The sequence below is a fragment of the Tachypleus tridentatus genome, chromosome 4, assembly GCF_004210375.1.
Source record: "Tachypleus tridentatus isolate NWPU-2018 chromosome 4, ASM421037v1, whole genome shotgun sequence".
Classification (NCBI taxonomy): domain Eukaryota; kingdom Metazoa; phylum Arthropoda; class Merostomata; order Xiphosura; family Limulidae; genus Tachypleus; species Tachypleus tridentatus.
In genome coordinates, this window is record NC_134828.1 from 53793885 (window position 1) to 53815789 (window position 21905).

Sequence of the window (21905 nt, forward strand, 5' to 3'; positions counted from 1 at the left end):
AATATGGTAAAGCATGTGTATTTTTTACTGAACCATCATTGAAGCTCATTAATGAAGTGTTTTTAACATAATTAAACATATTTTGAAAGTAATTTCACAAAATAATTTTTTTACATTATATATACTTTTTACATTTGTATATACTTCTATGTTGTGTACTTTTGTTTCCTTTCTGAGAAAGAGGTACTTCCGTTTCAAAACATATAAATTACTATCACACAGAACGTAGAAAATAAAAAGAAATACCGCATGTAAAAATAGTAATATCTTAATTGTATTAACGCTGCGGCCGTATTTTTTTTAACAGCAACAGGTTTGTGGTTCACTTTCTCTGCCCAGTAACTTAAAATAACAACCTCTAATAGCTTGAAAAAAGCGATGGTTTCGTATGTTTTTCAAGATCTGGTTAGAATCTTTAAGTCATGTTATGGTAAAACATGCTTTAACTGTGAAATTACAAAAATTCACCTGTATAACTTTGTTATTTTATTAAGCGAAAAGTGGCACAGTACTTTACCCATAGCATGGATTGAGCCTCTGAATTTAGCGTTATAAGCCCTCAAGCTTACCACTGAGTGGCCGGAAACTTTACGCTGTTAAAATTACTTTTTACCAAATTCTTTGTATATCTGGTTTAAATATTAGCCCTCTGCTATGTTATATAACATTTAAAACTTAACTGTTTTCACTCCTCATGTAGATGACCAATGTTAAAGGGTCGCCAACGGTCACAGGTCCTGAAATTCGTCTTCCAGTAATTGTCCACCCTAGCAATATCTCCATGTAACACTTGGGAGGATTCAGTGCAAAAATTAGGGGGTTTCCTGTGTTGACCCTATTATATTAATAGAACGAACTGAAAAAGCTTTTAGTGTATGTATATTAAAAAATAAAATGAAAGTGAATCAAATTAAACAGTTATTTGTATAGCTGTGTTAAGAATATGTAAATACTATTTTTTCTCTCAGTCATATAATAGTGTCATCTACAAATTTAAATACACACACACACACACATATATATATATATACGTATATGTCAATTATCCATTTTAATAGGAAGGGAAATAAAAAGTCCTTCCACAAAGCCCAGTTGTCGAGTTCGTCTGTGTGTAGCGCTTTACATCCGGGAACTTCTGATCATTACCAGGAAGCTTCTGCATTGCGAAATAGGAGGAGCTTTTCCCATACATGAACGAGCCTGGGTATTTTCATCAATAATTCTTTTGCTAGCACACAATATACGAAAAACTACTAATGAAAGATACTATAAATATCTAATTAATTACAAAAAGTAATAATAAAAAATAAATATGTAAAGTAAACAAAGCACTCGAATGCGACTCGTGCTGGAAGTCTGTTTATCACTTAGGATTTATATGAATTGTTATATAATTTCTTTCTTCACACGTTTTCCAAACTGGACATGGTTAAATACGGGTGTTGTTTATTTACATCATAATTACATATACCAGTTCAATGTGACTCTTTTTACGTATACCTAAAGAGATTTCAATAAGGAATTTTGTAACTCGTTTGCACATACTTTTTCAATGAAAATGTAACCGAACTGACGTAAACGCAAAAAAGTCTTAAAGAAGCATACGATTCTTTTTCAGAACCATACCAAGCCTCTAAACGACATCCATGATGTCATACAACATGCACCCTCAAAGTATACTTATTACACGTTGATGTCATGCAACATGCACTCTCAATGTGTACTTACTCCGCGTTGATGTCATGCAACATGCACCCTTAATGTATACTTACTCCGCGTTGATGTGATGCAACATGAACCCTCAATGTATACTTACTCCTCGTTGATGTCATGCAACATGCACCCTTAATGTATACTTACTCCGCGTTGATGTGATGCAACATGAACCCTCAATGTATACTTACTCCTCGTTGATGTCATGCAACATGCACCCTCAATGTGTACTTACTACACGTCGATGACATGCATCTTCAGTGCACACTTACTCCGTGTTGACGTCATGCAACATGCAACTTCAATGCATACGTACTCCGCGTTGATGTCATGCAACATGCACCCTTAATGTATACTTACTACACGTCGATGTCATGCATCTTCAGTGCACACTTACTCCGTGTTGACGTCATGCAACATGCAACTTCAATGCATACTTACTCCGCGTTGATGTCATGCAACATGCACCCTCAATGTGTACTTACTCCACGTCGATGTCATGCATCTTCAGTGCACACTTACTCCGTGTTGACGTCATGCAACATGCAACTTCAATGCATACGTTGATGTCATGCAACATGCACCCTCAATGTATACTTACTCCACGTTGATGACTGGAAAAGTGACTGTCTTCCAAAAATCGTGCCCGTGCTCGCAGGTAACACGGAAATGTTCGTCCCATTCTTCTTCGATGATGGGGCTGTACTGTACAGTAACCGTATTTAACAAGTATTCGTTGTGTCGCTAAAAAAATAACAAAACTTGTAAACATGTTAAAATCACTCGTAGGTCTTACCTTAGCGTGTATCCATATTTTGTGAACTCATGAAACACCAACTTTAAACACGAAATGCTAAATAAACGTATCTGTTTAATTCTTGCACAAATCGTTTGCAATTTCTTTACCTGATATTCTACATAAACCTAAGCTATCACACTTGGTTACCATGGTAACATCGACCCGAAGTACCATGCTTGGTTGCTATAGTAACATCCTAATGGATCTTACCGGTCTCACCACCGGTGTTCTGGGGTCAAAGTCTTCTTTACGCCGTCCTTGCGTTCCACATCTGTTTTGACGAATATAGAATTCATACAGACTTCGACCTGTGCCATTAACATAGATACAGTCTAGGTCATGTACATAGCCCGTACTGTAGATTAAACCAGTGAAGCTGCCGTTAAACCGGATGGTGATCCTCATGTAATTATCTTGACAATCTGCTGTTATGTCTGCAGGAAATGAGGGTACTTCATCATTTAATACTAACTTTTCAGTAACATGAAATCAAAATATTAGTATCTATTATTAAAACCGAAAAAAAAGAACAACTAGATACACTAATGGCACTCGACAACACGAAATATGTAAAACATCCAACTGTTTTTTTCCTTACAAACTACTTACTTACGATAGCGTTTCATCATGACACGATATTTTTTCTTACTCTCATAGTGATTATTGTGCCACCTGACCTTTGATATGTCCAAGGTTCGAGCCGTAGTGTACCAGCGAACATGTTCCGCACTTTCACTTGTGGAGGGGTTATAACCATGACAGTTCCTTCTGATATTCGATTAAGAGAAGTCATGGAAGCGGCGGACTGTACTAAGTGGTCAATAGTTCTAAATTATAGATTACCACGCCTGAGGTTTGAAGTCTCCGAAGTAGTCGTTTAGCCCGGGTGTAGCACAAGGTACCGTTTAGATTGAAAATATTAATAATCCTTACTTTCATCACTGTGTGCTACTTCTTTGTCTGCTCTGATCCAACTCTCACAACAATAGTTTTTAAAATAATTTTACCTTCCTGTCAGACCATACTTTCGTTATGGACAGAAAGCCTTGCAAACAATCATTTAAATAGTAATTCTCTTGTGAGCTGACCAACAACATATCTGTGTATCTCAATTGCGCTTTACAAACCCTGTGTTTAAGCTATGTTGTTAATGAAAAAAGCTATTGAGTTCACGCCTTAGTTTCGAGAGTATATACAATTGATTCACGTGATTTTATTATGTAACTTGTAAATTTCGAAAACTTTCATCCATTTCACGTAAACAATCATTTAAATAGTAATTCTCTTGTGAGCTGACCAACAACATATCTGTGTATCTCAATTGCGCTTTACAAACCCTGTGTTTAAGCTATGTTGTTAATGAAAAAAGCTATTGAGTTCACGCCTTAGTTTCGAGAGTATATACAATTAATTGATTCACGTGATTTTATTATGTAACTTGTAAATTTCGAAAACTTTCATCCATTTCACGTAAACTCTTTTCATTAAATTATATTATTTAACCTTTATACGAAACTTAAATATATATAACTGGAAGCTTAGCTTTATGTATATATTCATTACACTCTAGTGCTTAAAAAGAGTTTTCTTGACTGGGCCAAACTCAACACCACTGTGTGTGTGTATATATATATATATATATATATATGTTGTAAACGTTCAAGCTACAATAATTAATACTGCAACACAAAAGAACAACAGGATAATAAATCCTGAGATCAACTGTCAACAGTTAAGAGTTATAAAATTAAAAAAAAACTCCTATGAAAACGAAAAACCCAAATCATGCCATAGAAATTTTCCTACAGAGTTATACCGCCTCCAGTGGTTTTCACCTTTAAGTGTTTCACGTGGAGTTTTCCATATTTTATTCTATAGTCAGTATAGAAAATAGTGAAACGCATCTTGCTAAATCAAATCTCGGTTATTTTTTTCCAGAAATATGCCCTTTGAGTGCTAGTAACATTGTACTTTTTACTATCATCTAAGATGAGTGATTTTGGATTGGTTATTAGCTATCACATGACAGTTTTTGTTGCATTATCATTATAATCTGGTTATAACTTGTAGAAAACTGACTTTGTTGAAAGTATTGATAAAACGAGAGACAGGTTTGACACCTGCTGCATTTTAAAGACTCAATCTGGCAAATGTCTTTGATTTGTTTGTTTGAAAGCAAACCCACACTGGGCTATCTACTGTGTCCACCGCTGGAATAGATCCTTGGATGTTAGCGTTATAAGTTCATAGTCTTATCGTTGCCTCACTAAGGGACAATCTCTTTGAACAGTCAGTCGAAAAAAAAAACGGTATATGATGAACGACTTCTAAAATAGCCCTACAAATGTTTAGGGAACTCCTACTAAAGTGGTACACAGGGTAGTTGGTATTTCCTTCTGCTTATAAATTATTCGCCTTCAACAAAGTCGTTAGGAAACTGCTGCAGACACAAATGTTCAGTACCAGTAACTTCAGTATTAGCTTTTAGTTACAAACGAAAGTTTCTTTATTTAATTAAGAACCTTTCGCAAATCGTTCCTTAGGATGGAAATGGATTCTGCTGATTAAAGGAACAAGTTCAAGAATCATGGAAATATTATTCAATTGAGGAATTAGGGGAAATCGCTTGAAATACTCAAGTGCAATTTTATACATTACTTTAGAGTTAATGACTAATACATACTAAGTGGAAGGAGCAGGTAAAACGGAGACGTTCATAAAGTTGTTCTAGCACTTATGTATTCTTGTGTCGACTTTTAAAATGACGTTGTTCTTATTTAAAAATAAAAACATATCAGGTTGTGAGCTCTGAACTAACTGTGCCTCCATCATAATTGTAATATTCAAAATTATTACATGCATGCTTTAAACTGTGTAATGAACGTAAAAAAAAAAAAAATCAAATGAACAATACTTACCTTCCACCCTAATCATGTCCCTAGGTACAACAAATCCAGTAAATTCAGGATGATGACCATCTCTAACAACGTCTACAGGAGGGGGGGAGGGATCCCCGGTGGTATTAATGGAGGTCTAAACACATCTGGTCTCGGGCCATTTCCCAACCACCTGTCTCGGACATCATCAAATCTTCTTAAAGGTTTTCGCTGAAAACTGTCTATGCTTCTTGTAGCGTTAATTTGTTTCAACAACAATACAGTACCCTCTTGTGATACATTTGGTCTTAATAAATTGTCCACTTCAACTATTATCCCAGTGTTATTTCTTGGCAAAACAGTGACATTTGATTTTTGGGTCACTTTTATCGTTTGACCATTTGTCATACTCTGCGAGAACTGAAATAAATGAAACAACATTTGTAAACATTTCAAAATAAAAATATAAGGTATTGGTAATTTAAAATTATAATTAGTGTTCTGCATATATTTTTGTTATAAAATGTGTGTATTGAAAACTAGAATAAAATTTTAGTAGCACAAGGATAGATTTTAAGCATTTTAAATTATTATGGCACGTAATTGCTATTACACTTAAAAGAACAACAAGTAAGGATAACTTTATCTTATCCGGTTGAAAGAAAAGGAAGGAACTACAGTTCTATGTACACAGATATAAAATATAAACAGTCTGAAAAGTTATACAATTTCTTTTCTGCGAAATCAACTGAAACTTCGATTTAGTTACATCAGTAAACACTTTGAATGTGTTCATTATAACAGCACCATTGATTTTTAAAAGTTGAACAAAAATTATAACCCGCAGGCAATTTTTCATATTTTATTAAATACTTTATATAAAACAAGACAATATTCGTTTAAAAAAAACTATTTTGATCAGTACTTTCAATTTGTATACATGTTGTATTAATAAGCATTTTACTTAAAAATGACAGAATTTATTTGGACAGAAATAACTATATATTGTTTCTCTTCTACATAATACAGAACTTAATTCTGTGAATTTAACGTTTTTACGCTAAATACAGTAGATAAAGATCTAAAAACCTTAGCAATGTTAGCCATTACTTTCCCAAATAAGAAAAATATAGCTAATATGTGGTATCATTTTGACTTCCTGTTTCGAAAATAAATTAATGTTTCAATGTTAAAGTTCTTTCCAACGATACATACTCTTTATTAAACATAATGTGTTTCCGTTAGATGCTCCTAAGTAAATGACTAATCAGTGTTTATTGTATTGTTTCTACTAAGTTCAGAAAGAAATTAGTTTTATATCACTTTATGTTTGTATCGAAAGAAGGAATATATATATTTGGAATGTTGTGAAGATTTACCTTATATTTCTTCCGCTTCATATACCTCAGTAATGTGTACAAAAGTTGTCTCATAGTGAGCTCTCAACAGAAAAAGAAGTAAGAGCAATGAGAAATAATTCCTTTAATATCCGGCTCAGTCTGTAAAGTATTGCACTTTGAAAAGCAAATGGTGGTTTCATATTACCTATATTACGTTTTTATTGTTTCTTTACAGAATATAAGTGTGTATATGTAATTATCTCGTTCTGTTCCATTTCGATAAACCCATTAAGCTTTACAAAATTCAGAGCATTTTATATTCCGTGAAAGTGTAGAAAGTCTTTGTATTAACTTATGAATGTTTGAGAATGTCTTATAACTACTAAATTTGCTTTGGTCAGAAGTTATATTAAACTTGAAGTGTTATACGTGTTGTTGTGTGTTTTTTTTCATGTATCGCTACTTTATCGATTTTATTTATTATTATATTATTATAACAGCTTATAAATAGGCGTTATAGAAATTAGGCAGTCGCATTGTATTTCATTTATAAAATTGTAAACTGTTTGTTTATACATTGGCGCTTAGAATATTTATTTAGGCCTAACCTTAATTTGATAAATAGACTTGATTATCGCGAGGTGTTATTTGATTTATGCTTGAAAACGTCATTATTTGTAAGGTTACCCAACTAATTATTACGTAATTTAATTACTATACCGCTTTATGAACTTTCATATCAGCATATAAATTTATAATGCTATTATTAGTAAATATGATTAGGCTCTGCAAGAAAATAGTTTTGAAATTAACTGTATTCACTAATTTTGCATTACAATTTCAATGTAAGTCTAATTCTAAGCTTAAAATTAGATCTGACTTAACATGAATAGGTTATTTCTTTATTCACTGCTGTAGTTTGACTTAAAACTTGTTTAAATGAAATGCTTATTTTATTAACCTGAATACGTTTTACATTACTTTAGAGTATTTACATTTTTTGAAATGTAATTATATGTTATTTACATTTATAAAGGAATACTAATAATATATGTATGTGTGCTTATATATGTACATCCTAGCATTTATGCATGCTATTACAATAACTACATACATTTGTTTCTTTTCAGATCATTCACAATGGAGGATTTCCTCATGAAAGCTGATTTCAAATACAAAACTTTTATTTGAAGGACCTGTGGCCAAAAGTGTGTACTTTTCCGTTTGTAAGCATTTAATAGAAAAAAGTGGTAACAGAAGAAAATCAAAGATAAATTTTGTAGTAGTTATCCAAACTCTTGCACCACCAAAGAATTTCAATTCACGAGAGGTGGGGTAGGAGATGTGCAATTATGTCACCCAAAGACGATGGCATCATGGTTCCACAAAGTGACACCGGATGGCGCGTTGCTAGGGCGCCATGACATCATAGTTCCATTGAACTTGCATAACATGTCTCAATATGACTATAATTAATCGGTATAAAATATCATTGAACTATTAATTACATATCCTAACCTAAAAGGACGATGTCTTGAAGAAATTAAAAACTTAATGTATTATGTCTCAAAATGACTATATCTAATCGATTTAACTTAATAAGTCATTCGTTATTTACATTTCATAGTCATTCTAATTTAATGACGTAGGTGTTTAAACAGTAAGTCGTTCAGTATTTTTAGTTGTAGTAAACTGTATTGGTGCAGGTATCAAGATATGCAAAATAATGGTTTTAACATAATTAAATCTAGACATTGATCACATGTAAAATACAGTAACAATGTCACAACATATTTGTTAAAAGCCTATGGACAGTCGTTAAAGTATATAAACATCAATCATATGCGGAAGTATTGTACCCGCCTTTGTAAAACCTGTGTAAAATAAAAAAATATATATATGGTATCATGTGTAAAATGAAATAATTTTCTGAGTTATAAAGTCAAATTAGTAAAAGTATACGTTTATTTGATGATATTCTTTTTACATGCGTGCCATTTTTCCGCTGAAACGCGGATTTCCGCGGTTTACAAAAGGCCAACGATCACCCACGAGATTCGTGTAAATTCGAGGAGAAAATATGAGCGATTTGGGGGCCGGGTAGGTGGTTTTTGAGGAGAAATCGTATTTTTTCAATGTTTATTGCAGAAAAAAAAATCTGACCGCCATCTTGGAGGCAGTCTCGTGGTCCAGCAAAGAAGACAAGAATTCAAACGATTAATTGAAATGAGAGGTAGGTTCTTTTTTTATATAGAAATATCTGTTAAAAGTCATTAAATAATGGTAGATAATGTTTTATCGTGGCATATAAGGGTTCAGAACAGTTGAATAATGATAAATAAATGAGAGATGGAGACGGATGATGTTTATACAGCCAGCCGAGACGGAGGCTTTATCGTTCCGCCATCTTTGTTTTCTTCCTCGGAAATATCTATTAAAATTCATTAAATAATGGTAGATAATGTTTAATCGTTGCATATAATGGCTCAGAACAGCTGAATATATTGATAAATAAATTAGAGATGGACATGGATGGTGCAGGTAGCATACTGAACGATGAAGATGATTATCAATGATAATGATCAGTGGTGATGATCAATGATGATGATCAGTGGCGATGACCAATTATGATGATCAATTCAATGATGATGATAGGATTGTTCAAACTGTCTAAATTATTGTTTTATACAGAGTGGTTTGTTTGGTTTCATTGCAGAATCATAGGAAAGTTCTTTGACAAGGATGATCCCGAGGCTCGCAAAGTTGATGGGGACAACATCAAGAATAAATGGAATTGGCAGTGGCTTGAACTGAAAGTTACTCTAAAAAACAAGACCTTCCCCCTCAAACATTTCTTCAAGAAAGATGAAGAAAATGGCAAGGCAAAATGTGTCATCTGTGACAAGTACTGCAACTATGGTAGCCGTGGGAGCATTGCCCTAGTGGACCATTGTAAATCCAGTACACATGTGAAAAAAGTAGATGTGATGTTGCAGACTCAGTCTGTAAAGACCCTACTTCAGCCACCACTGTAAGAAAAGCCACCTAGTCAAGAGGCAGAGCCAGTCAGAAGTTCCGTCAAACTGGCTATTCCCATTTTTGACAGAAAGGCCAATGCTGAGGTGAGTTACTATTTTGAATAGCAGGAACATCCTTATTTGCAACCTGATATGAGTATCATCCGAGATTATATGTAAAAAAACTTATAGTAATCTTTTCCCATATGTTTTTTTAAATTTCAGCTTCACTCTGGTGAGGTATGTCAGGTGTTGTAAATATGTTGTATAAGATATATATGGTGCTTGGCTATCACTAAAAAATTGATATGTTGGTTTATACTTAGTGAAATTGGGATATAGTGCTTTGTATAATATCGTTGGTGTTGTATTGTATACTAATTGCTTTACTATAGATTGCAAGGTTATTGGAAAGCTTGGTAGTGATACTTTTCAGCAGATTTAGAAGAATAAAAAGTTGAATGACATGCAAGAATATTGCTGAATTGCTATTTATTTTGTTTTGTTTTTTTGTGTGCTTCCAGGCTATGATCCTTGGTGTCATCGCAGAGCATTCCCTCAGTCTGAGTGTGGCTCCAGTCATTGTAGATCTGGCAAAGGCACTGGCAGAAGACAAAGCAGCACTATCCCAGGTTCAACTGACAAGGACAACAGCAACCTACAAACTTGTTCATGGAGTGGCACATACACTGTCACAAAGGATTTATAACAACATGAGAAATTATTCATTCTCATTGAACATAGATGAAAGACTAGTAACAGTAACAAGAAGGTTTTGGCCATTCTAGTGTCTTATCTTAACCTGGCAACAAAGAAAGTAGATGTTGAACACTTGGATTCAATCGAACTAAAGAAGGTCAATTCTGCCTCATTGTACAAAGTTGTTGTTCACTTTTTCACAAAGAACCAAATACCTTGGGAGAATTTGGTGAGTTCGATGATGGATTCTTGTAATGTCATGCGTGGGACAAAATCAGGGGTTGAGGCATGGATTAGAAAGGAGAAGAATATAAACCTTCTGGATGTGGATGGTGACTCGTGCCACCCCATCTATAATGCTGCAAAAGTCTTTGCCAACCCATTCCAAAAGTGGTTGGAAGGTCTCAGCACTGATCTGTTTGAATACCATCGGTGGGCCAGAGATCAGTTGATGAACCTGAAAGAAGTGTGTGAGTTTCTTGGGATACCCTTCACAACACCTCCAAGATTTGTATCCCACAGATGGCTGTCTGCCTATGATGCAACTGTGACTACTGCAAGGATAATGGAGGCATACACAGTTCTGTACTTTGCCTTTCTGTCTAAGAGTGAGCAGCCTGTGTACAAAGAAGTAATTGAAGAAATCTACAAGAAACTTTATCAAGTAAGCACCAAGGGCCAGGCAAGGATTACAGCCATACATGCAGAACTAAAGAAGAAAAGCATGACAGAGCAAGGAAAAGCAAGGAAAGTTAGAATAGTGGAGAAGATCTTATTTCATAGGGAGAAGACTGATCTTCTTACCAGTGTCTATCTGGGTGTGTTGCCCATACTTAAGGAGTATGTGATGGTATTCCAGGGTAAGAAGACAATGTGTCACAAACTGCATGACATGCAGATGAAAACATTCACTGCCTTTCTAGCTTGTTTTGTCAAAGCAGAGCATCTACAGAATTTGACCCCATTGAAATTGCAGAAATTGGATTTGAATGAGACTGATAAACTCCTGAAGAAAACCACAATGTTTGTAGGTGATGTTGCTAAACAAATTGTAGTCAAGAAAGGAAAAGATTCGACAGTGCTCAAATTTCTTGAAGATGTCCAAACTGCCTACACCACGTGTGGATCATATCTTCAGAAGAAGCTGCCATTGAACAGCAGAACATTGCAGGCCTTGTGTGCTATAGATCCAGTTGTCAAAGGCCATAGTGTCACAGGTGAACATCTCACAGACTTAGCAGATTTCTTCAAACAGTTGCTGCCAGAAAACCACAGTGTATCACAGGAAATACTACGGTACAATGTGGACAGTGACCTGAAATGCCAGAGTGACACTGATGTTGTTGGCTGGTGGACAACAGAGTACATGATGGACACCTACCCAGCACTCTCAAAAGTAGTGTCAGGAGCGCTTTCTGTCTTTCATGGCCCTATGGTTGAGTCATCCTTCAATGTCATGGGAGATGTGATTGATGCTAAATCATCAAAAACAGCAATAGAAACCTACACTGCATACCAGACGATAAAATATTCTCTACGCTCCAAAGAAACAACAGCGATTGAAATGTTTAAAAGGAAAGATGTTCATTTTGATCCTGTAGACAAGAGAATGTGTAAGGACATTAGATCAGCAGCTTCAAAGTATACCTCAAAGCTGAGGGAGAATCAGAAGAAAAGGGCAGAAAGGCTTGAGGCCTATGGTTCTGTGAAATCTGGCCCAGCCACCTTGGCTAAAGAAAAAGTCCAGAAAGCCGCAGAGGCACAGAGAGCTGCCCATTCAGAGGAGAGAAAAAAAGCTCGGAAGGGAGCACTGGAAACCCTTGTCTCGAAAAAGAGTAAAGTAGCCAAGATTGATTAAAGGAAATTAAGTGATTTGAAATTTGACTGTAATTTATGCAGCAGAGCAGAAGTTGATATCAGTGACTGAAAAACATTTTATTATTATCTGCAGCATACAGTGCCAGTGGTTTATTTTAAAGCATATCATTAATTTTATTTTGAAGCAATGTCAAAACTTTCCTTGATTTGCTGTTTCAGTTTGTATTGTGAAAGAATGAAAAATATACTGATATTGAGGTACCAGTAATTTACTGACAAGATTGTATAGATGAATACGTTTTACTGTAGGTAGTCATGTAGAGTAATTTTAAGTAATTTGAAATTTTAATGGAATACATGCAGCAGAGCAGTAGTTGTTGATGTCAGTGACTGTAAAAAATTTAATTTCTGAGGCATATCACTGATATCAGTAGTTTAATATTGAACCATATCAGTAGTTGAATTTTTAAGCAATGTCATAGCTTTCCTTCATATGCTGTTTTAGTTTGTATTGTCAATTTGTGAAAGAATGGAAAATTCACTGACATTAAGGTACCAGTAGTATAATGACAAGATTGTATAGATGAACAATTTGAACTGTAGGTAGTCATGATTATTTTGTTTGTTTGTTTGTTTTTGGAATTTCGCACAAAGCTACTCGAGGGCTATCTGTGCTAGCCGTCCCTAATTTAGCAGTGTAAGACTAGAGGGAAGGCAGCTAGTCATCACCACCCACCGCCAACTCTTGGGCTACTCTTTTACAAACGAATAGTGGGATTGACTGGAACATTATACGCCCCCACGCCTGGGAGGGCGAGCATGTTTGGCGCGAACCCGCGACCCTCGGATTACGAGTCGCACGCCTTACGCGCTTGGCCATTCATGATTAGTCAAAAGAGTAATTTTATGTGATTTGAAAATTGTATGGAATATATGCAGCAGAGAAGTAGTTATTGGCAATGACTGTAAAACATTTAATTGGCAGCATACCAGTAGTTGATGATGATGATGTTATTGATGACAAAAAGGATAATAATGAAATGATTTGTATTTGAAATATTTACTGAGTTATTTTGGCTTTATTAACTCATATTACTAATATATTTTGATTTAGAAAAACATTAAACTGAATAAATAGCAAATAAACAATCTTAAATTTCATTTATTTACTTTTTATTTTATTTGTTAATTTTAGATAATTTGATATATCTTCTAAAAAATGAATGCAAATTAAAAGAATAAATCAATCTGCTAAAAACTGTAAATGAAAGTTATAGTTTTTATTAGTTTGATTTAGTCTTTTAATTTCCTTTTGTTATTTTATATGATATATATTGTGTACTTTTCCAACATTGCAATGTCAAAAAACATAAAGAAATTATGTCCTAGATTGCACCAAATCACACCAAATAGCATCCATGTTTTAAAAATTTCCCGGGGGAGCATACCCCCGGACCCCCCTAGTCAGGCGCGGCTGCGCCGCGCTGTGGCGCCAGGCTATATACCTTTTCCTCTTTTTTTCATAAATGTCATCGGCATGCCTGTTTTTAGGACATTGTTTTTTTTCTAGTTAAGTACAAAACTACACAAAGGGCTATCTGTACTACACCCATCACGGGTATAGAAACTTGGTTTCTAGCATTGTAAAGTCAACAAATATATCGCCGTGCCACTAAACGGTTATAGTTACAGTGAGGCATCAAACAATAACTCTTAATTATTTCATATATTGTCCTTTTAGGTCAGAAAATGTAACCACAAATCTGATGATAAGCGTCCTTTTAAAGTCAGTATAAATGGTTAGGAAATTTTAATTAACTAAATAAGTAGTGTTTTATATCGACTATGCAGTTTCAATGGAAATATGACGTCATGGCGGTCTAGCAACGTGCCCCTAACAACGTGGTGACAATTTGTGAAAGCTAAGATGTTATCTTCTTTGGAGACATCATTACACACAACTTCCCTGCTTCCTCTCCAAGGTAGCCTATCAGCGTGAGGAGGCATCCTTTAGGGGTGCAAGAGCTGGAGTAACTGCATCTTCTTAACTCTAGTTCAAATGTAAAGAGGTTTTTACTTTCTCCTAATTAAAGATTCTTAGCTAACAGAAATCCCAGATATTACTTGCTTATTTTATAGTCAAATACAAGAAAAATATATTTTGCGCTCCTAAAAGAACTATTGTAAGGAAATTTTTAATCAATTTATATTTCAAATATATCATTTTACTATATTTTCAGTTCAATCTAGAAAGGTTTAGTCTGCTCTTAAGTGAATTCCCACATTTTTAGACTACAGAAGTTATAAATCTATACTTTTTCTTATATTCCTTAGGAAACTTTCAGTAAGAAAAATGTTAAGGAACAAAATACCAAAATCTATCTTTTTTTTTTTTTTTGACTTAGTCTAAGAGTTTTCTTTTTCCTCTGATATGAAAACAAATTCTAAATCTAAACAGTTTATCTCTGGTTTAGTTTAAAGACAATTTTACTGACTCTACTCTGAAAATCATTAGGACAATTGCTGAAGAGGTTCTTTTAAAATAATGTCAACAAAAATATTTCATGAAATTTACTAGTGACTCCTTTATATGAGAATTTTAAAATCGCATAACTACGGTAGGTAATTGCTGTTTAAAAAAAACAGTTAACATATCTGAATTAATTAGCTTAAACATTTCACAGTTATATGCTAAACATTTTAAGGAATTTAACAGGATGGGAAAATGTGCCTAACAATTAACTTTTATTCAAAAAAAGTACATATAGCTACACAACTTTATCTTTAATTAATGTACATTCTATTTAACTTTAAACTTAAGACGCTACAATCTAACTTACTTCCATTTTTCATTTGATTCAAACTAACCACAACAGTTACGTATATAAATTCAAATATTCATTAGTTTTATAAAAGTTAGTTGTAGCATATTCTTCTATACTGTAATGTTGTCTCAAAAGGTAAAATATTGCGACCGTATGTCAGAATTCAATATGTTCATGACGAAGCGATTCATTGTAATATAATTAGCTTTTCATTCTTCTAAATTTCTTGGACGATGACAAATCACTGAATAATTTTAAGACACTTTTTTTCGGGATATTCAGTTTATTATGTGACACTTTCAAGTTTAAATGTGTATAGATAAAAGTCCAATCTTCATATTAATTTATGAGTGTGTCATACTAAATTACTTGGTAGGCCGTTTTAATTGCATTTCATGATATATTGCTTCTTAGTACTTACTTTAATTAGGCTTAGTGAGCTTCTCTGCAAAGCTTGACAGATTCACTTATCCCGACGGTATTCGAAATTAATAATCAATTTCTCTCTTGGAAATGTTTTAACATTTAGATTTCTTGTAGTTCAACAAAATCTGTAGGTTCGTTTAATTTTAATGAATTCTTGGGAAGTTGACTTTATACAATATAAATAAGGAAAATATAAATGCATTACTCTCCTATAAGACCTGTTCATTACACACTGCATTCTGAATATCAATAAGCTGTTTAATTCCTGAACTTTAAAATAGAAAGGTTATTAACCTTTTCAAAAAACTATCGGATTTCTAACATCGACCTGTAAAATTAGGTCGGTTTTCTACTTGCTGTAAATATTGAATTCCTCTGTTAGTAAAATGTAGTCAAACTGTGACGTTTGTTTAGTTTAAACCATTTCGGACGTTACGGATGCGGAGGCACAAAACGTTTCAGAATTGAGTCGAATTACACACGAGTGCACAGTCCGTCTATTTCCGGCGAACAGAATGTCAACCTTGACACTGAATGGAACCAACTAGGATAATAACCCATATATATATTTACATACATACTCTCTCATTTCACACTGATATTACAAAGTGTGTTGGCTTTCACGTTTTATTTAAATGATTATTCTTATATCTAGGTTAGTGTAATAGACCTATAAATTAGCGATCATTCCAATTAAAGCACGTAAATATCGGATAAAAAATAAGCTACTTCATATGTGAGTTGAAATGCATAAGGATTATCTCAAATCAGATAACAAGCATTCTATTATCAAGAAAATTTCATTAATAACTCATCTGTATTTATAACCACTTGATAGCAAAATGAATAATTTTCTTCCAAGCCGTCCGCTTGCTTTTTAATCATTTTACTTACGTAAGTACTTTGCTTCGAAATTCTTCAAGATTTATCAGTCTATGGGTCAGTCGGTATATCTTTCAATATATCGAATTAATGAATAACTAAATCGAAATATGAAGTGCATGAAACATATAACACCTAGAAGAAACGTAGGTTTTAAGATATATGTAATAATAGTGAAATAAAAAATAAACTGTTAAGTATCACGTACACAGGTTATAAAGTATCAACTGTTAGGCCTAAGTAAAATTCAAATAATCTCCAATTCTATTAGGTAAGTTGACCCCTATGTTATACTTCGTATATCTATGTATTGTCGAAATGAAATTAGTTATTTCAGCATAGCTGAAGAAGTTTTACCCATAAAGGAGAAAATATAATTTCTTATCATTTATTTGGCTTTACTTTATTACGATTACATTAAAATAAAGTATTAATCGATTTTTAAACCACCTTATCTCTCTATCTTTTCTGTTTCGTTAACCTAACATTCATTTGTATAGCTGTATTAATACAAAAATCCTTAATTACTGATTCTCCCACCATATTTCACATACGCATCATCATCTGTTACAAGGACAGTGAGTCAGTAACAAAAAAAAAAAATCACTTTAATTATACCATACAGTTAAAATGCTAAATGTTTTTGGGATAGTTATCGTATTCATATGTTACCTGTTTTTTTATTCATGAGTTATTTCTGACAACCTATAAAAGATTAGATATGGTAATTAATAGTGTGACAAGGGTGTTGGCGTAGAGTCGTTTATTGTCTGGATTATAATTAGAAGGGAGGAAATCCACACCTCTTTAGGTAGTTTAAGAATAAATGAATTCTGTAGGAATACATAACTTAATTGTCTTTTCAATGTACATTTTTCAATGAATCATAAGAGGATTTTACTTACCAACAGGAAGGTCGCGAGGACCATGACCCACAGGAAAGAAAGGTGAATCTCATGTATCATGGCTTGGTTCACCTAACAACAGCCTACAATATGAAGCATGAACAGAACTTCGTTATTCTTATGACCAATCCAACTTTGATCTCCTAATAATAAATTATCTAGGCTCAAAAAGGTGGAATTGTTCCCCAGTGTTAGTTTAAAAGATTCTATCTCACTGGAAGTGTGACATTAAATACAGAGTCATATCAACTTTCCTACTGATGTACTTCAACATAATCATTCACTATTTTGAGCACACACCTGATTATCAATTGTGAACAGTTGAATTACATCAGCTGTATATTTTCAAGAAATTTCAAAACTGTATAGGTCAATGTCTATTACTCCATAAGATACAAATTTAGTTCGGTCTAATTTTTGGGATATAACATGCTGTGTGATTTAGAATATTGTTTTACACATTTTATTAAGCAGAAAATTTAAATAGTTTCACTCTACAGCAAATCAAGTGTGATTGAAGAATTTTAAGTGCTTTCCTTTTGAGGAACATGTACCGAACCAATAAATAATATTGCAATAACTACTCATATCACTTGATCAGAATAGTCGACTTTCAACTTTACAAACATCTGTAGTCCTTTCCCTGAAGTTGAGAGTAATTTTTTGTTCTATCAAATAATGTAACAATAATATTAACGCGTAATACATACCTCCGAGGTAAAAAAAAGTTGTTTTGGGTGCCACGGGACTATTTAAGCTGTAAAAAAAAAAGATAATTGAATAAACATTTTTTGAATTTATTCTCAGAGCTAAATTCACGGTCTTTCTGATCCTACTGAACTTCCATCATATTCTACTAATATTCTATATGAAAGATATGAGATGATAAAAGAGGCAAACCACATCGAAGAGCTCACTGGTGAGAAGAAAATAAAAAGCAAGATTAGCCAAATAAGACAGAGAAAGAAGAAGAAAAGGCAAGCAGCTGAAGGAGGCGTTCAAAGATGTGCTTCATTATGGATTGTGTACTTGTTGGAAAGTCAACATAAGTATTCATCCCATAAAACAACGAAATTGTACGAGAATTGTCGTTTATTTGCAAGTATTTTCTTTTGTTTGCATTTATTGTCAATATATTTTCATGAAAGAAAAAGGAAAAAACAAAATAACAAGAAAATAAAGAGAAAAACGGTCTGGAAAAGGGTGCACTTTTCCGGAGAAGGTAGCCCAAATTTCAATTTTCAAACAATCATAGAAGTTAGAGTATTTATGCTTAAAAGTATAAAAACACCATGGAAAATATTTTTCGCTGTTCTATGTTAGTACGAAATGCCCTATTTCAGTGTCCATATTTCGCAAAAAATCGGTAATATATCAGGATATGTTGCCGCCCCGAGGTATGCACTTCGTGTTAATACGAATAAGGTACTTTACTCAGCACTTCATATCCTAAAATAAGTGATTTCCAGTAAATCTACTTGAGGGCTATCTACGTTATCTGTCCGTAGTTTTAACCTAATAAAATAGAACCGGCTAGTTAATGGCATTCACCACTAACTCTTGATCTAATGTAATCGAATTAGTTCATTAGTACATTTTGTTTCCTTTAGAGCCAAGCCACATTGGGTTATCGTTGAAAATCTCATCCCTGATTTTAGAGTTGCAAGTCTGTATATTTACCAATTTCCTACCTGGACAGAGGAATTAGACCGTCATTCTTATAACGCAGCTATGGCCCTAAAATGCGAGCCTTAATTTGTGCATCAACAGGATGCAAAGTGAACTCTTAGATTCACAACCTGACATGCTAACTGCTTGACTACGCCCGGCTTAGGAAACTGTAAATTAGAGTGTGATGTAATATTGCATGCATTACTTATTAATCAATATATAGGGTGTTACTAAACAATGCAAGAAAACAATGCCTACCCTACACAGCTTGAACAAAGGAAATATACATATATATAAATTAACAGTAAGGCTAAGAAACTATACATCAGGTCAAACTTTGTGTTTAGAAAGATTTTAGCTATGTTTTGGGCGTGTGCCGTTCGTCAAACTTAGCCACATATCGGGAAATGTATATACAGCTTCTGAAAAATGCTAGAAACTGTGATGCTGTGGATCAGCTTTGTTTTAATGTAGAAAATATTTTTCATTTAACAAAAGACAAATAAATACTCAACTAACAACTTTATGCAGCAAACCAATTTATTGGTAACTGTTCAAGTCTGATATCAAGGAGAAAAATACAAGTTAATTATTTATTATAAGACCAGTATCATGTTTTCTTGTTTTAGATTAAAATATATGGTAAGTGTGGAGTTTTATTGATCAATAATCGTAAATTTTGTCACCAAATAATAAAATGCAAGTTTTAACAGGAAAAGAACTCTTAAATATTTCATTAAACGTCATATGACAACTAAGTATCCTCAGTAGAAACAAAGGCATAATTACTTTATTAGATTTTTGTCTTCTGGTGGCTCAGCGACAAGATTAAATGGTTATTACGCTAACATTCGGGTTTTAATCCCTGCGAGAACATGACGCATGTGCTTTCACCTGCAACAAGTTAGCTACTCGTTTTCTGGAGACGTTCAGTAAAATGTCAGAGGGGTGACTTTAACATAACTCATTAAATTTAATCTGTTTCGTGATACACCGACTGTTCACATCATTTTAAACAAATATTCGCTAATTTTAACTATCAGAGTTCTGTTTAAACATATGATGAATTTTTATTATTAGCAACTATATTGTGTTATGGATCATTATGTGTTATCCTCTTTTTTAAGAAGAAAAATGCTTCCTAGTCTGTGAACTTAACAACGCAAAAAAAACAACGGGTTTCGATACTCGTAGTGTACAAGCACAATAGCCCATTGTGTAGCTTTGTGCTTAATTCAAAACAACAACAACAAGAAGCAAAACAGACTACATTATTAATAAACTAAAAGTAATATATTCTAAATGGCATATTGATTTTCACCTAAACATTATTCTTACAATTACGTGATGTAGCTTACACCGAAGAACTGAGTAATAGATACGATATTTATTTATCAATCTCTAAATAGAATATTGGTACTCAGGGGTGAAATTCTCAAAGAAAAAGAAAAAGTAAAGACACTCAGCTGAGTGAAGTGGACATGTTTTTTTGAAAAAGGAAAAATTGCATGTATACATAATAAATAGAAATAAAGTAGCTCAAATAAGTCTCGGTACTAGTACCACGTTAAATAAGTTCCGGTACTAAGAATTTCATCCCTGCTGGTAGTTTACTAGAATTGATCAAGTGCAAATTATTTCATTCCTTTAAGTGTGGGCCTGGTGGTTAGGGCACTCGATTCACAACCTGCGGATAGAGGGTTCGCATCCCCGTCACCGAATATGCTCGCCCTTTTCAGCCGTGGGAGCGTCATAAATAACATCAGACCAGACTTATCAGTGTTTTGTTCTATTTCTTAAAATTTGAAAAGCAGCTACATGACTAATAATGTATTCTTGTGTACTAGTGTGTAAAATGGCTAACATCAGACAGTGTTATGTTCTATTTTTTAATGAATAACAGAAATAGATTTTGTTTTTAATAGATTTTTAACAGAAACAGTTCTTTTTGACATGCGTTTGCTAAAATACTAAACCATAAAATGAAATGAATTAACAGTAAAAGGTTACCTGCTTTTTCGTACTGTTATGGAAAGAGATATATACAGAAAGAAGGTCATCTATACTTATACAAAACAAACGACTTGAAACAAATATAACAAAACAAACCTTAGAAATATTTTCCTTCTTCTCTCTGAGATACAGCCTTTACCCGTGTTTTGTAAAGCTGTCAGGTTCAGAAGTAGCGTGTTTTGAAGTCACACAGCACGAGGAAAGAGCGTTATTTGTTTCCTCTCTGTAAATGTCGAAATTAGCTTTTCAGAAAGGCTTATAGAGAACCATCACGACGTTCTGGACGATGCACATTTCTCCGACCATAACAATACGTAACTGTTGTTGGTAAGTAGTTGATTGGTTATGTCTGATGTTGATGTAACTGTGATGTCATTAATGACATATGATGGAGAAAACTGTAAATTCTTCATTCAAACAATAGAAACATAAACCTACAAGAACAATGATTACATAATTTTTATTGAAAAAAGAAAAAGCATTAGCTTCAGAGCTCTGGGAGTCTAAAATTACAACCAGTGGAAAATATCTCGGAAGATTACTTCTTCACAAGAAAAGCCTTAGCTGCCACTTTTATTTTACACTGTTTAAAACAAGTTAAGTATTCCAACATAAAAAAGACTTGGAAGTGTCAAAAACTTTCGTCCAACGTGTCTTAGGTAGAAAATGTTCTTCGAGTCACAAATCTACAAAGTGCGTGGGATAGTTAGAACATTGCAAGACAAATTGTGCAAGAAACAAGCTGTGTGTTAGCAAAGTTAACACAAGCAACTTGGAGCAGTAATACTATGTAAAGCCTTAGCTATGTATAAATCAATAAACAAAGTCATAGGCAATTATTTATTAATTTACATATTTTGCTGTAAACAACTTTTACTCAAAGCGAATTATTAAATAATTATTCGGTCGTACTAAAAACAC

General features: G+C 33.6%; 2 protein-coding genes across 5 annotated transcripts in view; one reads left to right on the forward strand and one right to left on the reverse strand.

Annotated features, from left to right (window-relative positions):
* Nucleotides 1-21231, reverse strand: part of LOC143249157 (cuticlin-3-like) — a 28122-nt gene extending 6891 nt beyond the window's left edge. The window contains exons 1-7 of one of the 4 annotated variants that reach the window (XM_076498569.1): nucleotides 21081-21231; nucleotides 18011-18057; nucleotides 17301-17383; nucleotides 5431-5808; nucleotides 2723-2946; nucleotides 2315-2457; nucleotides 681-835 (exon numbers count right to left, since the gene is read on the reverse strand). In XM_076498569.1, the coding sequence (XP_076354684.1) occupies nucleotides 681-835; nucleotides 2315-2457; nucleotides 2723-2946; nucleotides 5431-5446 (538 nt within the window). In that variant the 5' untranslated portion in view covers nucleotides 5447-5808; nucleotides 17301-17383; nucleotides 18011-18057; nucleotides 21081-21231. Of the gene's footprint in view, nucleotides 1-680; nucleotides 836-2314; nucleotides 2458-2722; nucleotides 2947-5430; nucleotides 5809-6001; nucleotides 6029-17300; nucleotides 17384-18010; nucleotides 18058-21080 lie in introns of those variants that run through there. The other 3 variants (XM_076498573.1, XM_076498570.1, XM_076498571.1) reach the window with 3 other exon arrangements.
* LOC143249156 (uncharacterized) lies at nucleotides 9615-13797 on the forward strand. Its single transcript, XM_076498568.1, has 2 exons — nucleotides 9615-9850; nucleotides 10270-13797. The coding sequence occupies exon 2, from the start codon at nucleotides 10683-10685 to the stop codon at nucleotides 12300-12302; it is 1620 nt and encodes a 539-aa protein (XP_076354683.1). The 5' UTR covers nucleotides 9615-9850; nucleotides 10270-10682; the 3' UTR covers nucleotides 12303-13797.
* Nucleotides 21232-21905: the final 674 nt, after the last annotated feature.

Bases quoted from the DNA above. Each gene is read 5' to 3' on its own strand.
- LOC143249156 (XM_076498568.1), top strand. From the start codon at position 10,683: ATGATGGATTCTTGTAATGTCATGCGTGGGACAAAATCAGGGGTTGAG.